We start from the raw sequence: 17,360 nt of genomic DNA on the forward strand, positions 1-17,360 counted from the left end.
TCTTGCTAAGTCTCCAAAAATTTCCGACGAAAATATATAGCGAACTTGACTATAGTGAAACAAAATAATTTCCTAAAGCCAAACAGAAGGTGTGATTGCCCAAGAAATTCCCCAGTTTACAGTAACCTATAAGATTTATAACTTCCCAAAAAACATTTATCATCTTGGCACACATACTGACAGTTGAAAACAATTATAAATGTATCATATATGTTAAAACAAATATTGTAGAAGCAACACAACGCCCATACACCACCTCCACGAGAAGGGTAATGAAGGCCAGGATGAGGACTGTTTTAGGTGTGTATTTGTTGTGACAATGAAGACGGCGCCCGACACCACCTCCAGCATCTGTCCTTAATACTACACATGTGCTATGCGGTAATTAGTAACTATATACTGTATATGTAATAATAAAATAAAGATTATGCTGGATTATGACTAGCTTTTCATTCCATGTACATGACTTATCTACATCATGTGATGATGACTCGCGTACATCATGTGATGATGACTCGCGTACGTACATCATGTGATGATGACTCGCGTACGTACATCATGTGATGATGACTCATGTACATGTACTGTATATTATGTAATATTATGAGTGATTTATCACAATGTTATATGTCTGTACAAATATGTATGCGCATAATGACAATGATTATATATATATATATATATATATATATATATATATATATATATATATATATATATATATATATATATATATATATATATATATATATATATATAATGTAATAAACTGGAAAAATCACAACTATTAACAAATAATTAAAATGCAAATGTTTCAAAACAATGAAAACACCGCTAGTGAGGATATATAATAAAATGCTGCAGTGGGAGTGGCTGGCTGGAGACCCTTCAGCCCAACACAGCCTCCCTCACCCTCTCCTGCCCCTTACCATCACCACCGAATCTCTCTCTCTCTCTCTCTCTCTCTCTCTCTCTCTCTCTCTCTCTCTCTCTCTCTCTCTCTCTCTCTCTCTCTCGCAGGAATTTGCTGATATTTGGAGAGACTTGCCAGGACTTAAGAAAAGTAGCTGACATCATTGTTATTTACAGTGACTTGGTGAACTGCCTATCATTTGACACTTCTTCATCAGTTGACACTAACAAGTTACAAATACCTGTTTAAACTTGAAGGATCTTAATGATAGAACCACCTTTCATTACTTGGACCTGAATGGAACAGATGACACTTGCAGGAAGCTGGTAGAGCCTGGTAACACCTGCAGTATATATCCAAGATCACTATAGCCAACTCTGGTCTTTTAGCATTGTAATGTGTGCAAGACACTTCCATACTGTACTTCCTTAATAGGCACAGTGTTGCCCACTCCTGGGTGGTAGAGGGGCTCTCTTTCCGCGATGCAGCACTCGCTTATAAAACAACAAACCCTTCATGGAAGGTAAGCCGCGGTGGCGGTAAAGCACAAGTGAAGACTGTCTCTTCGGTTCATACTGTAATGCTCAGATTCCATTGAGTCAGTTTGTGTTTCTCAGATGTAAAAAAAAACCAATATATCACTTTAACCTTAAATCACTCTTTCACGGGTGAAAAGTTCGATAAAGTTTCATTCCAAAATTAGAATTCATCTACGTTTGTACCCAAGGTTCGCAGAACGTCCAGTATTGGACATAACTGGGATGAATTGCACTCTAAACAAGCACTTATGGCATCACTAGAAACCCAACCGAGACTCAGCTGGTTTGCCAGCCTGCTCAACATCACATCAGTCTTATCGACCTCCTCTCACTGTGAATGTGGCCAGGGCACGGGCCCCAGGGCTGGCCGGGAAGTGAAGGAGGCCGCTGGCCGTCAGAGACGTGGAGAGCGAGCGCGAGTCAGCCCACGGGCCCCACTCATGTGGAACCAAACGCGCGCAGGCCGAGGCGATGGCGGTGGTCAGACAATGGTACCTTGTAGCTGGATGGAAGGGACGGAGGCCTCAGATCCACACTCTTCAGGTGGCGTTACCTGCGGCACACAAATAAACTACAAACGTCAAGAAAAACATTGGATCAGTCACTTCTCTAATGTTAACGAGGTTGGTTATAACATCACTTCCAGTGAAGTGTATTGCCAAAAAAAATAACGAAGACAATTTGTTTGAAAAGTACAAAATATTCCCCATTACACAGAAGGGGTTTCATTAAATGTATTCCTGACACAAAAGACGCTTTTACATTATACTTTTTATTAAAAACAATAAATTATGAATTTAAATAGGAGAGAGAGAGAGAGATATTAAAACAAGTGTTGCTTACCTCTAAGCCAATGGAGCCATTGGTAGGGATTTTGATGGAGCCCGTGCGCTCGTCCCTGGTGAGGGGGGTGAGAGGGCTGATGCCCAGCTCCTCAAAGCTGTTGATCTTGCGGGTTCCTTCCAAACCAAAGCGTAATGAGTTGGATCGCCGCATGAGGATATCGTCCACGCGAAGGGAATTGGAACGGCCACGAACATATCCTGTTGGAGGGGACATGGGGACGTGAAGGGACTCTACAAGGGAACCCAGGACGGGAGCTGAAGGAATAGGGAATTGGAGGAAGAATTAGTCTCTGTTAGATGAAAAAACGAGAAGAAAAAGTGTGCAGATTCTGATACGAGTTTCAAAGTTTGCAGATAGGTCTTCGTTGGCACTATTACCGATATGAGTAAGGTGCAGTTAAAGTAGCAGCTGGGGCAGTCAGTTCAGAGGATTATACTCACCAGGGGAAATCTGTGGGCTGTCTGGAAGGCTGAGAGAATTAGACTTGGGAGCTGAGGTGAGTGGCGGAGGGCGAGTGAAGGTGGTACTGCGCCGTCTGGTATCACACAGAGATATGTTTGACTTCCGCCGGGAGTTGTGCCTCTCGAACGTCTTCTGAGCCGAGAATGGACTTGGCCGGATGAGATATCTGGGAGGAAATTCTCAGAGTTCATGTAAAGTAAAGGCTTTGCGTTGGTGTGGAATATATATTTACAACGAATTGCACAAGGCCAAATGAGCTGATAAATAGAAAATGAGATTCGCAGAGTACACTCAACTGTACGAGCATGAGATGATGTGGTATGATTTTTACTTTTGTGAACTTTATGTAATAATGTTTAGACCTTAGAAATTTCAACCATATCACGAAATCACAGTGCAAGAGGCTGAAAATTGATGGTGTAAATCAACCCGCCTCACGCAAGTGTGCTGTTTCATGGGTCACCTCTACCAGTATGATACACACCACCATCCTCCTTCCCTGTTCAAAACAGCGAGCAGATAAGCATGAAAGCTGAGGGGGGCTACATATACCCTCATTGCTGTTTTAAGGTGTGACGGGATAAACTACAGTATGGCTACGTACAACTAGAATATTTCGTCCTAGTCGTCAAGGATGAAATATTCAAAAAATGTGTTGGCAGAATGAAGAGAGTATTATAAAATCCGCTACTATTTCTTCCTACATTTTAATAAAAAAAAAATATTACATTAATTTGCATACATAACTATAGGAAAATCTGAAGTAACTGTTTGAATTATTACAAGTTTGAAATATTAATGCATTGCAAAATAAGACTTTGTCATGAATTCACTTCCTGACAAGGACAACAGAAGGTACTAATGGAATTACATATATAAATATTTCATGAGGTATGAGATCTGAAATTATTCAATACAGGAAGTGATCGTGTAAAACTAATGAGGTAGAAAAAAAGCTTGAACTGGTTTAAAAAGACCAATAACAGCTTGCTCGATGTGAAACTTTAGCGAATTATTGTCACGTATTTCTGATATATGTGGCTGCCGTAGATGTGGAGTGCCGGAGTAACCTCTTACGTCTGGCAGCTTCTCCTTCCTGTTGTGATGCTGATCATGATTCATGCTGGAAATGATCGCATCGGCCAGTGATGAATCGTTCACCAGAATGCCGACACTGCGCACTGAACAATCAGGGCGTTGACGCCGGCAAATGTACCCAGGTTTTCGGGCAACGGTGGAGTAGAATCTGGCTGTATTCAAACTCCTAAGGAATCTCTCTTCCCTTCTGAATTCTGACCTATGCTGTAATCTAAGTATCATCTGGTGTGAGTGCAAAGCGTTTGTTGAATACAAATCAAACGTGAAAATACTATGACAAGGAAGAATTAAATCTTTTAGCTTGATCAAAGAGTAAGGAAATGTCTCAAGAAGGTTATCACACTAGGTTACCTGTATTATGGTGGGAAAACCAATGGAGAACAACTCTAAAAATGAAGACTAAAATGTAAAAGCAAAACATCATAGTTGTCACTCAATGTCATGGAAATACCTGTACTGTATAAAAAATCCCATCGGCCCAAAAATGTAATTACAGTGAACCCTCACTTTACGCGGTTAATTGAACCCACGGCGGCCCGCGTAAAGTGAGAAACGCGTAAAGTGAACAACATAACATATGGGATTAATTGAAATAGAGACTGGGTCGACCCCCAAACTCCACTTTTTCCCGACACAATACGTACGTTTTACTAAAAATAACATCTTAACTTTGTGATGGTATTCACACACACATAATATAGAAGGGAACAATCAATAAGAGAATAATAAACTGAAGGTTAGTTTAGAAAAATACAAGGTTGGGGATTAACACTTACGTTAGTAGAAGAGATGGGTCGGCGTAGGGGAATGGAGGCTGGTTCCGAGGCAGAGGGCAGGCTACTGGCCCTCAGGTGAGACTTCATCGCTGTCATCCACACTTACTAGTGCCTCCCTGACAAATCCCTCAAAGTCATCATCACTGTCTCTGCCTCTGTCACTATCACTGGCTTGGGCTGGCTGTGGTGGGTTGTGGGCAAAGAACTCGGTTATGCCTTGCTGACAGCTGGTGTTTATGTTGTCGTGATAAACCTTGATGTAGGGCTCCATAGTCTGCAACAGCTGGGTAGTGAAGATTTCATACCTGTTAGCATCAGGGTCGTCGGAAAGGAGGAGCTTGACTTTCTCAATACACTCGATGGCACCCCTTACATGACTATGGGATAACTGGCGTTCTTCTTGGGATGACGCACCACCTGCCTCTTCACTGACGTCATCATCATCTACCATCTCATCGGTAGTCACATCAGGATCCCTTATCACCTCCAGGATGTCGTCGTTGGTGGTCTCGGAGAAGCCTGCAGCTGTAACACTGCACAGCTTCTCTGGCAAGGTCCACTGCTACTGCAACAGTCTGAACCTCACCAGTCACAGATTTACTCTGCCTAACACCCGGAATACCTTGCAACACATGTCTCCATGCGTGACGAACAGTTGCTACAGACAGCTGATCCCATGCCTCCACCAAGAAGTCCATAGCTTTCTTGACGTTGAATGTTCTCCAAAATTGTCTCAAGTACTTCTTGCACTGCCAACTGTTGATCCTCGTCGTCTTCGCTCTTGCTATCGGTGTTGGTGTCACTCAGGTTATGCAACTTTTCCTTGGTGTTGGTGTAGTCGTTCAGGAGCTTGAATTTCTTGGCAGAGAATGCAGCTTTTACATTACAGATCAATTCTTGGTCCATGGGCTGTATTATAGACGTAGTGTTGGGAGGAAGGAAGACCACTTTTACATTGGGGTGACAATCTAACAGTAGGGGCGAGTGTCCTGGTGCGTTGTCAAGCAGCAACAAAATCTTGAATGGAACATTGTGTTGCTCACAGAATTTCTTAACGTCAGGAATGTAATAGTCATCAGACCAGGATAGGGACAGAGTAGAGAACATCCACGCCTTACGTGTGGTCAGTCAGTGGACATTTAGCTTGGTCATGTCCATGCTCTTGTAGGCGTGCGGCTTGCGTGCTGTGTGGATCACCGATAACTTGAGCTTACAGGTACTGGAGGCATTGGTGGCAAACAGGACGGTGATGCGCTCCTTCTGCAACTTCCGGCCCCGACACTTGCTGGCATTCTTCACAACGAAGTTCTCGGAAGGTAGCTTTTTCCAAAAAAGACCAGATTCGTCCATGTTAAATACCTGGTCGTCGGTGTACTGTCCTTCCTCCATAATCTCACGTAAAAACGGAGGAAATTCCCTAGCCGCAACATGGTCAGCACTAGCTTCTTCACCACCAATGTTGATATTGGTGATCTTGTTCCTCTTCTTAAACCTCTGTAACCACCCAGAGGAAGCTTTAATGGGTTTGGGCTCTGCAATTCCCATCTTTCGTAACACTGCAGCATACAGTTCACGTGCGTACTCCTTAACTGAGCGCGTGTCCACCGCCATGTTCTGTCGCGCCTGACGAACCAAGTAGCTCACAAGTAATTTTTCCGTCTTGAGAAGCACCTGGTTGTGGAAATACTTGATCATAGAAGCACCTGTAGACTTTGTGATGTTCATGTGCTCCTTTATCTTGGCTGCATCCTTCTTAATTGTCCTGATCGTAGACTCGTTAACACCATGCTGGCGCGCGAGATCAACCTGTCTTGTTCCTTTCTCCAACTCTTGTAAGATCTTATATTTAATTTCGTAGCTTAAGGAACGTCGTGTCTTCTTTGGCTTAGGGCGGCTGGGTCCAGGTAATGCAAGGTTTCTTTGTGGTGGTGGTGGTGGTGGTCCGGTGGAAGCCATTCTTATGGAACAATGGATACCGATATACACGGTGTAGCCGGGAGGGGTGTAACTGACGCAGGTAGGTCAAGAGGCTTGAACGCTACTGCAGCGGGGCATGTCATAATACATTAAACCAATCACAGCTAGCGGGGAGGGAGGTAAGGATGCTTTGCCCAATCACAGTCCAATATGTCATATGACGTCACCGATAACGCAACAAAGACATACACTGCGCAACCTACTCGTGCCGCTTACACAACATGGCGGATGGCGGGAGGTTTGGATCCAAAAATGGCGCGGCGCGAGAGGACCGCCAGCCGCTCTCCGCGCAAAAGGGTACACACACCGCTGGAAAGTGAGCATTCCGTGTTCGGCAGGGTACCGCGTAAACGTGGAAACGCGTAAAGTGAAACCGCGTAAAGCGAGGGTTTGCTGTATATACAGAGCTCTACAAAACACAATAAAAGAATGTAAACAATAGCAAGCACCAGAAGATGGATTACTGATTAATATCCACAATAGCGGAGGAGAGCTTAGAGAAGTTCTTGCACACAATATGTATCAAAGAAAGAAAAGATGCAGAAATTTGGTCTAATGTTTGAATTTTGATTAAAAAATAAAGGAAATGATAAAATTTGAATAATTTTTAGACTTATTAGCCTTCTACATGATACATTATATAAAAAGATATACTTACCAATGAATATCTTACAAGAATCTTAATCAACAGGGAGTACAGGCAAGGCTTAAAGGCAATTACAGTATCACACACCATTTACAAATTACAGGTTTTCCAAGAAATATTGTAAAGATGCAATGGATAAGTATTACTGCAAATTTTAGGTTTTGTTGATATAGTTATTACATTTTAAATGCCTCAAGAAAGGTGGCTACTGAAGAAATCTATATGAACTTTATTAGCGAGATGTGAGGGAGTGCTATTTGTACAGTTAGCCAATCCTAACTACAAATAGCAAGGAAAACATTTTTCTGAAGTTCCAACAGCAGTAGTTTGTTTGTTATTCACTGAGTGGAAGACAACTTTAAATGTCAATGATACCCACTTAAACCAACTTTATCTTGCTGCTGACATTATAGTATTACAAATAAATCAAACAAACTTAACCCTTATGCCCCGGGCTAGGGTGCCGCTGGCTGTAACCCCCACGCGGGATAAATCGAGTAAAATCAACTTTTCCAAAAGCAATATTTAACCTTTTAAAAGACGAAACAATAAAAAAGAAGTAAGAAAAACTATATATTGATCCTCTAGAAACTTCCCTGGCAGTGCTGAGGGAGGGAGAGGGGAGGGAGATAAGGGGACTGTGTTGTTTGACTCGTGGTCACTCCACACTTAGCGACCATTTTGTGCTTGCGGACGTTCTTGCCTAACTAATCTATTAACATTCTTTTCATCAGTTTTCGAATCGGTGGACGAGGGGCACAATTATGATGTGGTATATCTCGACTTTAGTAAAGCCTTCGACAGAGTCCCCCACGAAAGACTAATTAGAAAGGTAGAAGCTCATGGCATCAAAGGTGACATCCTTAAATGGATTAGGGCGTGGTTACAGGACAGGAAACAGCGAGTGAGCATTAACGGCACTAAGTCCCATTGGAGCAACGTCACAAGTGGAGTTCCCCAAGGCTCAGTACTTGGACCATTATTGTTTATTATATACATAAACGACATAGATATCGGCATAGACAGCAACATAAGTAAATTTGCTGATGACACTAAAATAGGACGTGTTATCAAATCTGACGAGGACTCCGCAAAACTACAGGAAGATCTAAACAAATTTTTCGAATGGTCTGAAAAATGGCAGATGAAATTCAATGTCGACAAATGTAAAGTACTCAGTATAGGAGATGTAAACAGGGAAACCAGATACCAGATGAACAACGATGCCATAGAAATCCGACTGCGAGAGAGATTTAGGAGTAATGATAAGTAGGAACCTTAAGCCAAGTAAACAATGTGTTTTGCTCGTAACAAGGCTAATAAAGTACTTGGGTTCATACAAAGGAGTGTTAGTTACAAGACTAGCGAGGTCATCCTAAAACTGTATCTTGCTCTTGTGAGACCACACCTGGATTACGCAGTTCAGTTCTGGTCACCGTATTACAGAATGGATATAGAATCCTTGGAAAGAATTCAGAGGAGAATGACAAGACTAATCCCGGGCATTAGGAACCTTGAGTATAGAGACAGGTTAAAGCATCTTAATTTGCACTCCCTCGAGAGACGTAGAGCGAGGGGCGACCTGATAGAGGTGTATAAGTGGAAGGCAGGGAGGGCTAAACAAAGGGGACATTACAAAGGTACTCAAATTATCCAACCAGGAGCGAACTCGTAACAATGGTTTTAAATTAGACAAATTTAGATTTAGGCGTGAAATAGGTAAACACTGGTTTGGAAACAGAGTAGTGGATGAATGGAACAAGTTACCAAATATCATCATTAACTCGAATACGCTGAATTGCTTCAAACATAGGTTGGATGCTCATATGAGCAATAGGGGTTGGGTGTAAACGGGACTGCCCAGTATGGGCCAATAGGCCCGCTGCAGTTTCCTCCATTCTTATGTTCTTATGTATCCGGGATGGCCTGTAATGCATATATTTACTGATCATAATATTTATTTCCCATAAATATTTCATTTAGAATTTATTTTATCTGCATTATTTTACATAAAAAGTGCTCGGCGACACAGGCATTCTGTCGCCAGGTTGTCTGGCTGTCTTTGTGTTTGGGAGAGCAAGTAATGCATAGAAATAATTATCGGAATAATAATCCCACAAAAAATACATTTATAACATAATCATAGCATTATTTTCCAGTACCTATAATACTACACTACAATACAACTACACTACTTTTAACAATATTACTTTGATACAACATGATAAAATGGACAAACCATGAAAATGAAACAAACAAAAGTAAGTAATTACAGTACATTCAACCAAAAATGATTTTCAGTCAGACTTGATATTTGGTGGGATTAATTTCAGTAACTAAGTACATCCAAAACTACATAAAAACACCAACCAATCACCTCGGAAGGCAATAGATGGGCAGTACTGAAATAAGCATTGAGAAAAATGTCATTTAAATATTCCAAGTGTCATTTCGACCACTAATTATTCCGCAATCAAACTGCCGATAATAGATTCGGAATCGTCATGCTCAGGAGTACCTATACTGAGATTTTGAACAAAATCGCATATATCATGATTTGTTTTGGCCCTGTTTTTTCACCCAAATATGATTTTCTGTCAGACTAGAAATTCGGTGGGATTAATTTCAGTAATTAAGTACATCCAGAAAAACATAAAAATGTCAACCAATCGCCTTGGAAACCAATAGTTGGCGAGTACTTAAATAAGCATTGAGAAAAATGTCATTAAAATATTCCAAGCATCATTTCGACCACTAATTATTCGGCATCGAACTGTCGATAATAGATTCGGAATCGGTATGCTCAGGAGTACCTATACTGATATTTTGAACAAAATCGCATATATCGCGATTTGTTTTGGACCTGAAAAAATCTGTAAGGGGGGGACCCTTACGTGTTTTTTCACCCAAAAATGATCTTCTGTCAGACTTGAAATTTTGTGGGATTAATTTCAGTAATTAAGTAACTCCATAACTACATAAAAACACCAACCAATAGTTGGTGAGTACTCAAATAAGCATCGAGAAAAATGTCATAAAAATAATCCATGTGTCATTTCGACCATTAATTATTCCGCAATCGAAGTGTCGATAATAAATTCGGAATCGGCATGCTCAGGAGTACCTATACTTGTACTGAGATTTTGAAAAAAATTGCACATACTGAGATTTCTCTCATCCATGAAAAAATCTGTGAGGGGGGGACCCTTACGTGTTTTTTCACCAAAATATGATTTTCTGTCAGACTTGAAATTCGGTGGGATTAATTTCAGTAATTAAGTACATCCAGAAAAACAACAATGTCAGCCAATCACCTTGGAAACCAATAGTTGGCGAGTACTGAAATAAGAATTGAGAAAAATGTCATTATAATATTTTAAGCATCATTACGACCACTAATTAAAACACAATGGAGCTTTCAATAATAGATTCAGAATCGGCATGCTCAGGAGTACCTATACTGAAATTTTGAACAAAATTGCTTATATTACGATTTGTTTCGGCCCTGAAAAAATCTGTATGGGGGGAGCGAGTGGCTTGAGACACAAAAAGTCATGCTGGTGTAACGACCACGGTCATACACGTCAGTTAGCACCAAAATCAAACGATTCATATTACGCTCAATAGCCCACAAAACATATAACTCTGCTTTCGTTTGAGCCCTCCGTCTGAGGAGTCCGTTTTCTCATCACTTCAAGACACCTCAGTCCTCCGTTATCCCATTTTCTCTGACTTAATGAAACCAACCTCTCTATAAAATGAATTTGAATGTGAGAGAGAACACCCTTGTTTTGAGTCAACTTAGATATGTTTGATTACAGTTAAAGCAGACAAGATCCTTTGCGAGTGATGTTGAACGCTTTAACTGTCTTTATTGTTAGTAACATTGGGTAGGTAAGTGAGTGTTGAGTCTGCCAGGACAAACGATACCCGCGGTTTCGTTCCCTAAGACTGACCATGACTTTCCAATTGCTACTGAAGTCAGATTATTTTGTTGCCCAAACATCAGAGAATATGATGGTTGTAGTTTAGAGTTTGTCAGTTGTCTCCCCGTGAATAGCTCCTTGTTCGCCTCAGCCCTGAGCTTGCAGAATTAATGTTATCAACGTGTATATTCCACCTTTTCCTGACAAGCTCAACCTCTGATTAGATTATATGAATAGACATAGGAAATTACCCTGATCAAGAACACAGGAGTTCATAACTAAGTATACGGTGATCCAAAATGGTAGAGAAGGTATGTTGTTGGTAAGATCGACCTTTCTGGTATGAATACGGAGGCCCAAGCTGCCCCACGGGTGCACGTATATACCTCTACACGAGGGAGAATCACGCATTCGTGACTCTTCCTCAACGTCTCTCCAGGTATGTTAACGTGTGTTCCCCGCCGCCTATTAATTCAGTTTAACTTAGTCAATTTTGTGAATATCAGTGTTCATGTTGTAACAGTGAAATTTTCATTTACCCAGTGAAAGGATTTATAGAAAGTAAGAGTCGTCTGAACCATTGCCAGACGTATGTTTTGTATAGTTGAAGTTAGACATTTATGCATTCGTGACTCTTCCTCAACGTATCTCCAGGCCAGTGTGTTGAGCTGAATACTCATCGGCTACCGTGGGTGGTAGCCAGGTTGGACGATGCTGTTAATTCGACAGGATCAAACAGTAAAGTCCTGCAAATCAGGCCCCAGCTCCCCTGGAGTGTGTCTGTCTACAACCGACCCCCTAACAGCGATCGTCATTTGTTATGGAGACACCCGGCATATATACCCTGGGGCACTCCTCACAGTTACATGGGCCTAAGTATTATGGTATTGTGATTGAGGGATTAACTAACAGAAATATGGAAATCCCAGGTTAAGTAGTGAACACATAAATGTTGATATTACCAGGATATATGTTATGTGAGTTGGGTACATGAACTGAAGGAAAAGTATCATGTTGTTCATGCCGATAGAATGTGACAAGATAAGTTGATTTGGGATATTGTCAAGTGTCATATAATCATCTGTAGTGACAATGGAATAATGTAATGCTTGTTAAATGTTATAACCAAGAATTGAAGAGGTAATAGGTTACTTATAAAAGGACGACCAGAGGGTCCAGTGTTATCTGACCGTGTGTAGTAACTCCTGAATCTCATTTGTCAGAGAAATAATACCACCGTTGTCATGAAGTAATGAGTATTGAAATAGTCAAATGATATACCAGGTACTTGGAGTTGTTTAATGAGGTAATAAGTACTTGAAGTGTTTAATGAATTAATGAGTAATTATGGATTTATTTGATCAATGGTACAGTAAGACCTGAGAGTCCAGTTTTGTCTGGGTGAATTTAAGTCACATCTTATCCTCTCACTGTGTTAATAAATATTGAATTAGTAATCTATGAGTATCACCTCTCTACTCCTTCTGAACATTGGTTCCCAGAAAATAATACTTACTCACGTGCCTAGAAGCTTGCTACCTAACAGTTCACTAAGATATGTTATATTCTAATAAAATTCTGGGTGGTGGCAGGTCTACCGTTGTAAGTATAATAAGTGTGGTAATAAGGAAGACATGGTTTCCAGGTTAATCCATCGTTTAGAATACAACTAGAACAAAACATATGGAAGATAATATAATATATATGAAAGAAAATGAAAAGGAAGAACACTGACTTGGAAAATATAAACAGAAACATTAGAGTTACTTATATAAGAATATATAAAAATATAAGGTATATAAAGATAAAGAATATAAGCAAGAATCTATAAGAATAAGTATATGTATAAAGAACTGAAGAAGGATAACTATAAAACAGGATACTCATTGAAAAGAATGCTACAAAGAACATATAAGTATATGAATAAATAAGAATACTAACAGAAAAGAATATCTGGATGGTAAATTATTGAAAAGAGAAGAACTCGGCCCGTTACACTGGAATCTGATAATCCGCGCTGGGCATTCAAACAATGCCGCGAAAAGGAGCGCTCATTCTGGAACGTCAACCTGGGTGCCCTAGATGAACATTCTGGAACGTCAAGCAGGGCGTAGGGGTGAAGGCGCCGTCACCAGCACTTTTCCGTCAACTTTCCCCGTTTCAGTAATTTTTTCCAAGAACTGTCAATTTTTCCAACCCATCTCACTTAAATGAAATGTGTCGTTTCTGCCTGACCGACTTAGGCCAATTTCTATGGTAAAGATCTACTATAGTCAACAATGAGGATATTTATACAGTATATAAAATATCGAACCACGTAAAATAACTAAATTTAGTTTTTAAATTATTCAATACATATTGCATTCTTAATAAATTACTAAAGTGAATTTTTTATTTATGTTTAAACTTGTAAATATTTCTCATATGTGTGATTACATTGAGCCTGTGATCAACTTCGTCACGGCCTCTCTATCTATTCCTGTGTGGACACGCCTGTCCGAAGAATACTGTACATGAAATATTAGATCTCAACGTTGCCGTGGGACCATAGGGACGATAAATACAGCAAATAAAATGAAGGGGAAGGCATACAGCATCATTTTCTGTTTACAACTGACAAACACGGTTAAGACTGACGACTAGTTTTCTTTGTATAGCACTTTTTCCGCCATTTTATCGTTTAAATTTTCTAAAACGTTTTCATTTTCCGTGCGCTTCTGTCACACATGCATAATGAACTAGTGTGCTAGTCTTTCCACATTTGGAGTAGGTTTGTGGATTTTAAACCCATCCAGGAGAACAGTCTTGTTATTGTCAGTTCAATTATCCTCTCCTAAACGTCCTCCTGTTTGGTCTGCATGCACGACCTCGCAATACAATGCTCATTCTCTTATATTTATTCATATCTGTGCCTGTGAGTATAGAGAAAATAAACAAATATGACATATTTCAGGTTAACTTAGACCCACACTCAACCACTGGCTGAGCTGATATTGTAGGTTCCACATAAGGACGAAACCCAGATTATCTTTTTTGAGTCTTACTTCTACAATATCGATTTCTATGCATATGATACATTTCTTAGGCACGACAAACTTGACAACTCATGATCTATGGAGCTAAGGTCTACTCATACTTGAATTCGACCCAAATGTAGATGCAAATCCCTTGTGACCACAAAAGCGAATGAGAGCTTGAAAAGACACACTCCCTGGTGCAGAGATTAGGCTGTTCCACACAATGCTGGTATAATATTATCCTTTACTGTATTTTTGTTATTATATTTATACTTTTTCAGTCTCGCACACGCTAACAAGAGACTGGCATTCACACGTGAGGTCTGAGTGAGAGTTTTCAAGTTGATATCCAGTCCTCCCAGCGACCATAATCATACCATGCTCATAGGCTGTTCACAACGTCAGGTGACAGCGAGGAAAATGGCAACTCACACACAGGTGGGAAGGGTAGGCCGTCAACACCTACTTTACTATTACAAAAATTCAAAAAGCCCTTTGAGTTCCAGTAATCTTAATGTGTTTCATCCTGTGTGACATTTTCATTCCAGCCCTAAAAAGTTTCAAAATTTATTATTTATATCAATGATTCTTTTAAACCAAAAGTCTACAAGCATGAAATCCAATCTACAGTATTGTTAATAATATACAGAAGATAACCATATAATCATGAGCCTGGGACAACTTACACAATGTCGCCTTCCTCCAGCTTGAGGTCGCACGAGGGGTTGATGATGACAAAAGACAAAGAGTTGCGCTTCTCAGACACATCGTCATAGTCCTCAGGTGGCAGGGCTGTGGGTGGACACCAGCTGAGTTATGATAGCTAAAGAACAACCAAGTGCTGCAGGGGATAATAAACAGAGGAAGTATTCACTCATCTGAGTTACTTGTGAGAATTTCCAACTCTGGGGTTCATGTGAATTTCAAAGAAGAAATCCCCTTTCTTTGTATGTGAAAAGGTTTGAACACGTGAAAAAAACATAACCACATCAGAAATTAAGAGGGAAAACTAAGCCACTTGATATTTAACATTAGAGTCACAGTAGATCACAGTGAACACTCATCATCTGTCAACATAATCTGCTAAGGATGAGTGCCTTAGTTTTAGTACGAGCTACTTTTGTGATGAATCTGAACCTAATAATTAAGAGTTATGAAAAATATATTGCCAAGAATTTAGGTAGATAGATTTACTGTTTAGCATCCTAACAACAAAAATATAAGTAACTATCCCTTCCTGGATAAAAGTAGAGGATGATTTCTTTAGTATGGAATATGAAAGCCTTATGAGTTCTTTACCCGAGAGTCTATCTTGTGGTTGGGGTGGATGATGGATGTGTCCAAGAGAACACTATGAGGCGACTAATGATCAACCTAAATCCCCCTGCAGCTGGGTAGTGAGGGCGCCGCAGGGTAGCACTGAGAACTTCGCCCAAAACTTACCTAGACTCTGCATGCGGGAACGGACCAGCTGCGCGATCTCGGCCCGCTCGATGAGGTTGCTGTGGCCCTCCTTGGGGTCGTCGGAGATGTTCAGCGAAAACTGAAACATAACCCAAGACACTACTACACGCTCCAACCCTAGAAGTCGGCCACTCCAACTTTGATATGTCATTTTTTATTTACACACTTGCAGTTTATCACGCTCTTGCATGGAAAGTTATTTCTATATGTACATAAAATTTACTTTATTCTTTCACTTGAAAACAGGGATACTAGATTATGGTGTGTTAAACTATACTGACAAGGATGAGGAAGATAGTCACACCTGCAATTCAAGACCAGCCAGGCAGCAATATACACACGAGAGCCACGGGCACTACACCGTGGTGACGACCAAGCACTATACACTACGGCAATCATACTTTACACTACTTCAAAACACTACAACGTATAGCTGTAAAGTGCACACACATTGAGCAACGTGCACAAGGCAAGGCTTACCTCTAACTTATAATGAGAGAAAATGGTTTATCATACACGGGGGTAAACTGAGAGAAAAATGGTATATCATACACCACACAAGTAGTGCGTCGAGCCGAAGGTGGCCTCGGATATATTGACAAGATTGGATGCATCGTCTCCGACATTCTCATGAACGGGATGCCCTTCACGGGTGTGACTCTAGGGTTGTCCAGGGCAAGACTGAGGCAAGCAGCTGTGTCAGGCCGCGAGTGTAGCACGTGTTACTCAGGGGGTGTACAAAGTGTTACCATGGAAGTGTAGCGGCAGATACCATGGAGGTGGAGCTGGTGTTACATGGGGTGTAGCAGGAGTTTACATTAATTGTTCAAGGTGTTACCTGGGGTGTAGAAGGTGTCATTATGGAGATGTAGCGTAAGTTATTTTAAAGCTATAGCTGCTGTTACTTGACGGGTGTAACAGGTATTTAATTGGAATGTAGTGTTACCACAGAGGATCAGCACTTGTTATCATGGTACATAGATGGTGTTGGTGTTATGAGGAGGTAGCTGGTGTAGGTGTTAGGAGGTGTAGCTGGTGTAGGTGTAGCTGGTGTAGGTGTTAGGGAGGTAGGGTGTTATGAGGTGTAGCTGGCGTGGTGTTATGAGGTGTAGCTGGCGTAGGTGTTATGAGGTGTAGCTGGCGTAGGTGTTATGAGGTGTAGCTGGCGTAAGTGTTATGAGGTGTAGCTGGTAGGTGTTATGAGGTAGCTGGTGTAGGTGTTATGAGGTGTAGCTGGTGTAGGTGTTATGAGGTAGCTGGTGTAGGTGTTAAGAGGTGTATGGTGTAGGTGTTATGAGGTGTAGGTGTTAGAGGTGTAGCTGGTGTAGTGAGGTGAGCTGGTGTAGGTGTTATGAGGTGTAGCTGGTGTAGGTGTTGGTGAGGTGGCGGTAGGTGTTAGGGAGGTGTAGCTGGTGTAGGTGTTATGGGAGGTGTAGCTGGTAGGTGTTATGAGGTGTAGCTGGTAGGTGCTATGAGGTGTAGCTGGTGTAGGTGTTATGAGGTGTAGCTGGTGTAGGTGTTAGGAGGTGTAGCTGGTGTAGGTGTTAGGAGGTGTAGCTGGTGTAGGTGTTGTGAGGTGTAGCTGGTGTAGGTGTTAGGAGGTGTAGCTGGTGTTAGGAGGTGTAGCTGGTGTAGGTGTTATGAGGTGTAGCTGGTGTAGATGTTAGGAGGTGTAGCTGGTGTAGGTGTTATGAGG

The 17,360-nt window shown here is 41.0% G+C and overlaps 1 protein-coding gene across 1 annotated transcript; it reads right to left on the reverse strand.

Annotated features, from left to right (window-relative positions):
* Positions 1 to 285: 285 nt before the first annotated feature.
* Positions 286 to 15,743, reverse strand: LOC121863252 (potassium channel subfamily T member 1-like; the record flags this gene model as incomplete). The annotated part of the gene is given in 5 exon segments (XM_042361791.1): positions 286 to 2,005; positions 2,296 to 2,552; positions 2,739 to 2,926; positions 14,887 to 14,992; positions 15,644 to 15,743. Coding segments are annotated over 5 exon segments (723 nt in total), but the record flags the coding sequence as incomplete, so codon positions are not given.
* Positions 15,744 to 17,360: the final 1,617 nt, after the last annotated feature.

Source organism: Homarus americanus, unplaced genomic scaffold (genome assembly GCF_018991925.1).
Source record: "Homarus americanus isolate GMGI-L3 unplaced genomic scaffold, GMGI_Hamer_2.0 scaffold46197, whole genome shotgun sequence".
Taxonomy (NCBI): Eukaryota; Metazoa; Arthropoda; class Malacostraca; order Decapoda; family Nephropidae; genus Homarus; species Homarus americanus.